Genomic DNA, 8,357 nt, shown 5'->3' with positions numbered 1-8,357 from the left:
GCGTGTTACAAATTCGAAAACATAATTGGTAATTTACTCTTTAAATTATAATTCTCAACCTTAAATTTTTTAAAGCTAAAAAAAATTTACAATAAAAAATTGACTGACATAATATTAATTATTTAAATATTAGTTTATTATATTTTTTAAAAATATTATATACATATTAAAAATCAATTACCAAATTATTCACCATATATTTATGTATAAATACATATTTTATTTAAAAAAATTAAAGATTATTAGAATTTATTATTTTTTACTAATATTTAATCATCAATTCGAATAATCCAACCATATATTTTTAAGTTATATTTTTAAATATTGCTGACTAAAAAAATAACTTATGTTAATCTTCTAATATTTTTTAATAATTTATTTTTAATATATATTTTATATTTTAATATGTATTTTATACCGATAATTGATTTAATTGTTAATGTTTTTCGTACACATAATATAATATAGTTGTTTTTTATTTTTATGGTAACTTACTAAAGTTAGAGTTGTATTATTTATTCATATAATTACAAATATTTACTTGCATCATTATTATTGACAACTCATGATGCATTATTTATTCTTAGGTGAAGTACTAAATTGGTATCTACGTTTGGGCGTATTTTTGTTTTAGTCCATAAGGTTTAAAGTGTTCTATTTGAATCAAAAAAAATTCATTTAGCTTCAATTTAGTCTCACCGGAGGTTAAAGATAAATAATTAGCGAAATTTTCTATATGACAGTAGTATAAGAACAAACTCCAAAGACACAAAATCAACGTAGATGCATCAATACATTTATTTATCATTTTTCTTATAATTAAAATAAAATATTTTCTATAAAACTAAAAAAAATGTTAAATACATATATTAGTGCATCTATGGTTGATTTTGTGCCTCTGGAGCTTGTACTTTATTCTTCAAATTATCGGCCTTGTTCTTATACTACTGTCATGTAGGATATTTCGTTAATTATTTATCTTTGACTTCATGGTGAGACTAAATTAAAGCTAAATAAAATTTTTTTAAATTCAAATAAGACACTTTAAATCTAAAGGACTAAAATAAGATTACATCTAAACGTAAAGTACTAACTTTACCCTTTATTCTTATTCTTATAAAATGAAACATAAATGATAAATCCGCTTAATCTAAGTTTACACTCTTTGTAACAATAAATTTGTGAGTGGACCGGACACATGATTGATGATTGAATATCTTAATATATAATCACATTTTTTCTTTTTAATTTTGTTGTCGTAAAAGTTAAAAAAAATTCTGACATGAGGGGTTAACCCCGGAGAGAATCCATGCCCCTGTGATCTCTACCTTCACGACCATTTGATACCCTTTTGGTGGCACCCTATTCTCTCTCACACTCCATTGCATCAGTGTCCTTTTGAAGCTTTAGACGAACAATGATAGGTCCCTCTCGTCATAAACGCCTTTGTCTGACTGCTTTTGTTCATAAGAACTGATTCAAAGGACACCGTTGATTGAGACTATTCATCACCATCCCTTTGATATTTCCGAGATAATAACAATAATAATAATAAAAAATATAACTCACTTTGCATCTCTCTGCCTAACACCCCCTATAAGAGTTAATTAATTTCTCTTGCCCTTTTTCTTAATTTCACTTATTATTTGTTGTTTATTATATAAGCAATAAGCAAAAAGCAATTATAGCTAGGAATTTTGTGGCAACGTTTTTTTGTCAAAAAAACAAGCATTGCCCTATTAAGGAACCAAACCTAGCATCTTACCTTAGCAAAGTTATCAAACGCCTAACCCTATCCGATCCCCAACACAAACAAGGAACAAATTGACAAAACCATGTGTGTGTGATAGCAATACATCCCAAATTAAGAAACGAATAGGTGCTGTCACAAATGTACCATAGCGCAAGGGAAAAAAATAAAAATAGTAACAATGTAATAAATATACATATAAATAATATTTATAAATGATGATAATAATTTGAGTCAGAGGGCAGAATCTATAGTATCTAGAGTTAAAAGATTTTTGCGTCGGTTTGTTAGTTTGACTGAGGCAGAGCAAGACCAGTGAATTCCCAAATTGGGTTTCCTTTTTTTCCATTTTATCCCTTCTTTCACCTCCATGGTAAAGTTATGGTTTTTTGTATGGGCTTACTAAAACAATAGAGACTAGAATGCACCCATTTGTTTGTACATATATATAAATATAAATATAAGAAATATGCTCAGGAGGTCGAAGAGATTAATTAATTAAAATAATTATTTAATTAATTATTTGAATGTGGAAAAAGAAATGATCGATGATTAAGAGGGTCTCATGAGAGTGTGGAAGCCATTTTTGTGGATCCAACCTTGGGACGAGGGTGTTAAAATCTGCGGCGGGAATCCTGATGATGCTGCAGCAGCAGTTGCTAACAAATGTGGAGGCCCTCCTCCAGCTCCTGCTTGCCACTGTTCTTGATCGCTCATTGATGATGACAGCGAAAGCTCGCTTCCAATTCGGCCTCCTTTGCTGCTGCTTGGAAACTGCACATATATATGCATCATCATGTTTTTCACACACCACAATGTAATCAAATCGAATTCAAGTAACTACACTAACATGAAAATTTGGTGGAAACGCGTGTAGCATTTGATGCGGAGTTTCTCCAGCTGCATGGGATCTATAATAAGGACCGTATCTATGCATTTCGTTTGAGAGCGGAAATTGCGTTTGATGAGTACTTAGCAGCCGCATTGGGGGCATGGCTTCACTCTCTATGTTGCTTCTGCTACTACATGGTTTTGGTAGTATATTCACCAGCTGAAATATGTATTAGTGCTAATCAGAATTAAATTAATCGCTTTATATAATTAGTATCATAATAATAATACCTTATGCTTGTTATTGTTGGCTCCCTCATTGTGCCAATCTGTTGTACTGCTATGCTTTGAACTTGGATTGCCCAAACTTAGATCCAGATTGTGATCTGCTGCACCGTTGCCTCCTGACGATTCTGCCGTGGTAAAGACTTATTTAATTAATTAAGAATGAGAATGTTTATAATAAGAAAATATATGTTATAATTACCAGAATTAAGCTCGTTTTCATAGATGCTGGGATCAAAATTGGTGACGGCCTCTTTGCCATTGCATTTGATTGCTGCTTTGTCATATGCCCTACAATTAAAACCCTAGCATGATGGATTTATTTAAATTGAAATTGGAAATAACAAAATTGAGAAAAGCAGATACCTGGCAGCTTCAATCTCAGTGTCAAAGAGGCCCAGATAAACGTACCTAATAAAATAAAATAAAATTGAGGGTAGCTTAGCAAAATAGATGAAATTGAAGGGGAGGGGGGGAAGAGGGGGCATACTTTTTGCCTAGAAATTGGCCCATACGAGCCTCCCATCTTCCACACTTGTGCAAGGTAACGCCTCTATATTTGGAACTTCCTCTTGGAAAGCCAGTGCTTTGTCGCCGAAGCACGTGCACAAATTCTTCCTTTGTCAAATTCGTCATCTATTTATTATTTTACACAACACACCACCATAAGGAGAATAGAGATGCAAATGATCAAATGAATGAATTAATTAATTGATGAATGACCTGCTTCAAGTCTTCTTCGTAGTCTTCTATGTTGAAGTTAATGTCAGCCTCCACTCCGCGGAACTTAATTGCCGCTCTATCATAAGCACTGTCCAAAGCAGAAAAATGAATTAAGAAAGGTGAGGACTGAGGAGAGAGAAATATATATATATGCTGGCTGACTGGCTCGCTCACTCACCGAGCAGCTGCATGTGCGGTGTCAAATCCACCTGCACAAATTTTAGCCAGACAAAAGAGAAGCAATTATTTCATGAGTTACCGTTCAAAAATCATAATTAAATTAAAGAAAAATAGACATGTACTTACCCAGATAAACTTGTTTTCCACAATCCCTGCAGCGTGAAGGACAAACATGTATGAGAATCAATTCAAACATAATGAAGGAAAAGAAAGAAGGCATTTATTTGTTTGTTACTATGCTAACTAACTAACTGACGGACCAAATATGAGATTCCCAACGACCCGTTCTTCGGTAAAAGGTCACTCCTCTATACTGTGAGCTCCGAGACCTTGGTCCTCTCCGGCTCTTCTTCATAGGCTGAGATACTTCCACCGCCGCCGATTTCCCACCGCCCCCAACTGCTGCTTCCGATTGACAGAACTTCACGCCAACCCAGTGCGCTCGAGGGAACGACGACGACGACGAGCTTCCTCCTCCTCCTCCGCCACAGCCGGAGTCCTCCACCGGGAAAAACTGATGGGTCACGGGAGGGTTGTCGTCGCCGTCCATGGGGGTGACGGAGAAGCCGAATATCTTGCTGGTACTGTTGATGTTGTTGAGAGTGGTTGTTGTTCTGCTGGCTTGTTCTTCGTCTTCTTCGGATCCGTCTTCTAGGAGGACTGCAGAGGAGCTGGAATTGGAGGCAGATCGGAGGGTCTTGCCTCTGACGTCATCGTCCATGGAAGTAGTGGTAGTCTTGGGTGAAGAACAAGCTTCTTCAGAGTCGTAGTCCTTTCTGTGGTCGGGAGAGTCATTCAGATCCCACATTCTTCCGTTTCTTGTTTCAAGTTTGAACACTTGTTTCAGGTAGCTACTATATAGATAGAGGCTGAGGCATTAGCGAGAGAAAGAAAATATATGTATCAAGCACGAAATTAAAGTACAAGGAGATTTATGATTCATGGTACTCTCTCTCTCTCTCTCTCTGAGTTTCTTCTTGCTCTGGTTTGGATGCAAGCCAAGTGAGTGTGTGGACTTTAATTGAGAGAGAGAGAGATGAAAGAGGGGGAATGAGAAGAGAGAGAGAGAGAAGAAAAAATCAAACCTAGGACTGGAGAGAAGGGTAGGTGTTGGGAAAAAGGGCAATAATAAAGAGGGAGAAGGTGAAGGATCTTTGTATTCCCTTAAGTGCCCAATACAGCATAGACGAGGCCAGTTTCAGCAACCTTACCCGAAACCATCACTTCCTTCCTTGCTTTCCTTATCACCCTCTTCCTTCCTCTTTTTCTATATGCTAATAATAACTCTTCTACAAATATATTTCATCAATAACATATATTCAATATAAATCTTTTCAACCATCTTAATTCTACTTCAAAATATAAAATATATATTAAAAATAAATTAAATAATATATTTATACACATATATATATAAGCTTTTTTTGTATTCATAAAGCATTTTTTATAGGTGAATATTTTAATTAAGACTCTATAATTATTTTTGTATAAAAATATTTTTTATTAGATAATACATTATAAGGTCTGATTTTACAATGTTATAAAAATACTATTTTTATCTAAAAATATTGCTATTTTTTAATTGTTACTTTTTTATATAAACAACACTTTTAAAGGGTGATTAAACAAATATTGTATGAAAATACGCTTTTGACATTTTTCATTATAGTATTTGTCTTTTTATATCAAATATATTAAAAACTATCATTTCTTCATTGAAAAATATATACAATATTATATTATTCTCAATTACCCTTATATATTAGTGTAAAATTTAGTTGACTTCAATATCGATTATTGTTATGGCGTCTATAATTCTATATCTAAGTATCTAATACAAATATAAAAGAGTAGAGTCTATTTATATATAATTTCTCTCTTATCACCAAAAATTGATCGTATTTAATTAAGTTAGACGAAAATTTAAAAAAACATCATAAAATTTCCCATCATTATATACTTTAAAGTTGAACGACTACTTATAAAATTATTTGTAGATTATTTATTAAAAAATGTCCCTAAATAATCACATGTGCATCAATTTATTTTAAAAAGTTTACACACTTCAAATTGATTGCTAAAAATTACAATCATAAATCAAATTAGTTATTCTCTCTCATAAATGTTGATAGATTATATAACTAACGAAAGAATCGCATAACTTATGTTTACAGAATTGTTTGAGGAGTCTAATGTTTCAAAGCCAAACTAATACATGCATGATATTTATGGATTATTTAAACTATTAATCCATATTATTGGCTAAAAATTAATTTTGATACATGTATAAATATTTTTATATAATCATTTAATTAAATTTATATATTTGAATAATTTTTTAAATAATAAATATAAAAACTTGTTATTTTCGCTTATGTGTAAACTTTTTTTACATTGGGAGTGTATAAAAATTAAATTAAAAAATAATTATATTTTAAATTTTAAAAATATTAAAAGTGTTTTTTTTATTTATTATTGAAAAATATATTTACAAATATTTGTAGTGTGTTGTATTTTTACTCCAACAATAATAATAATAACAGCTAATTTTTATTTATGAACTGTTGTTTTGCTTCTTCCGAAGGACAAAGTGGTTAATTTCTTCTTTTGTGCACCAATGATGTTTTGGTTATTTTTATATTGTGTTTTTAATTCACTGCACGGTCACTTTTTGATAATAATGAAATGAATGAATGAATGAATGAGAGTAGGGAAATCCCGAAAGAGAAGAAGCATCTCTTTCTCAAACAACTTTCCCACGTTAACGAAATCGAAAAGCATTGAAATCCTTGTGGCTCCATGGAATTACTCTGGATGGATAATAGAAACCAGACAGAGGAAGGACCAAGTCCAAAAAAGATGTATCATTACTTAAAATTACCTTTTGTTAGTTAGTCTCTAATCGGTTAAATCATTTGCATCAATCACTCGTAATAATAATTATTATTCATAACTTACTTAGAGGCCACACCTCCTCCAATTCATTCACGCCTCCAACCATTTTTTCCTTTTTAGAATTTGGACTACGTTTTTACCACGCGGGGGAGCTCAGAAGGGGAAAACTGCAAATGATCGAAGTATTTAATGGGTGGTCACGCAAGGGCATTTTGGGAAACAAACTGGATTCTTAATATATTTTTTTTCACTATTAGAGCACGCCATACCATAAAATGGAGTATAAATTCGTTATGCTCTATAAATTCTTAATTAAACACTAATGTAGGAAGTAGATTTTTTTAAAAATTTGTTACTAGATTTTTAAGCCTTTAAAAATATTAAAATATGCTTTTTCAAAAAAAGGAAGGCTAGAGAGGTGTTTGAATTTATTGTTTTTGACCATTAGTTAGTCAATAATATTTAAAAATATGAGATAAAATATATTGTTAAATTATTAGACTAATTAAAATTGACTAAAAAAATTGAATTTATGACAAAGTGATAACAAAAAAACCTCTAATAATCCCTTAGTATTTATCAAAAATTTACAAATTTTTAAAAAATCACAATAATTTTTTTTTATCCTTTTTAGTCTTTATTTCATCTCATTTCATCAAGAACCTGTAATACGTCCTTCCAATATTACAATCCGAACATAATTTATCTTTATTAGTCCTTTTATCATTTCACCAAGAATTGTTAAGTCTATTATTGCAATTTTACAAAAAAAAAAAATTCACATTCTTTTTTATGAATATATAGATCTATCACAAATTTTTTAAAAAGATTATTTGTAATTTTTTTTTCCATAAATTCATCACAAAGTCTTTTAAAAATTTACAATGCATTTAGTTTACGTTTTATATTTTATTTTTAAAAGTTTTATATAAAAGAATAAAAAGAAAGGCATATTTATTTTTGTTAGTATTCATTTTTAAGTGAGAGAGGGATTTACTAGTGAGAAAAGGGATTAGAAAAGGGAAAGGGAGAATAATAGAAGTAAAAGGAAATTGTTTCCAGAAAAATCCAATCCAAGAGTACGGGAAGAGGGCCACCATTGCCTCTTTGGTTCCCCCAAGCGACCAATGCCTTTCCTACGCTGTGTACCTCGTATTTATGACCTTCCTCTCCCTTCTTCCTACGTCACTCTCCTTTCTCTGCGCGTGTTCACCCAACACCCTCTCACTTTTATTTTTTCCAATTTATTACTACTACTTTTCACTTTTATGTTTTAACAGACTACCAATATTTTTTGAACATTCTTATTCTTAATTCTCTAACGCTAATTATAAGTATTTTACTTAAGTACTCCTAAAGTCTTACGTATATTGCGTTCATAATCAATAACATAAGATTATGTAAAATTACTTGAACACATTTTCAATCAACTACAATACAAGAAAACAATGTTATTTATTGATTTAATTTTATATGTACAGTCAAATAAGTAAAAGTAAACTCACTTTAAAGCTTATAAACGAAATAAAACTCACTTTCAAACAACTAAATAAACATAACTTTAAAAGAAAAAGGTAATTTTTTTTAGGATACTATATATAAAATCAAGCTAATTTATTATAAATCTAAATTTTATTATAAATAAATTATTATATGTACAAAATAATATTTAAATTTTTAATATTTATATAAA

The 8,357-nt window shown here is 30.9% G+C and overlaps 1 protein-coding gene across 1 annotated transcript; it reads right to left on the bottom strand.

Moving 5' to 3' along the window:
• Positions 1 to 1,943: 1,943 nt before the first annotated feature.
• Positions 1,944 to 5,084, bottom strand: LOC112800559 (floral homeotic protein APETALA 2). Its single transcript, XM_025842888.3, has 10 exons — positions 4,030 to 5,084; positions 3,896 to 3,921; positions 3,768 to 3,798; positions 3,590 to 3,677; positions 3,357 to 3,502; positions 3,233 to 3,277; positions 3,069 to 3,157; positions 2,873 to 2,994; positions 2,601 to 2,801; positions 1,944 to 2,524 (listed from the first exon to the last, which is right to left on the bottom strand). Exons 1-10 carry the CDS (start codon positions 4,575 to 4,577, stop codon positions 2,303 to 2,305), a joined length of 1,518 nt encoding a protein of 505 aa, XP_025698673.1. The 5' UTR covers positions 4,578 to 5,084; the 3' UTR covers positions 1,944 to 2,302.
• Positions 5,085 to 8,357: the final 3,273 nt, after the last annotated feature.

This window comes from Arachis hypogaea, chromosome 5 (assembly GCF_003086295.3).
Source record: "Arachis hypogaea cultivar Tifrunner chromosome 5, arahy.Tifrunner.gnm2.J5K5, whole genome shotgun sequence".
In the NCBI taxonomy this organism is placed as follows: domain Eukaryota; kingdom Viridiplantae; phylum Streptophyta; class Magnoliopsida; order Fabales; family Fabaceae; genus Arachis; species Arachis hypogaea.
The sequence above is the reverse complement of the archived record's forward strand: the minus strand, read 5'-3'. Positions and strand labels throughout refer to the sequence as shown.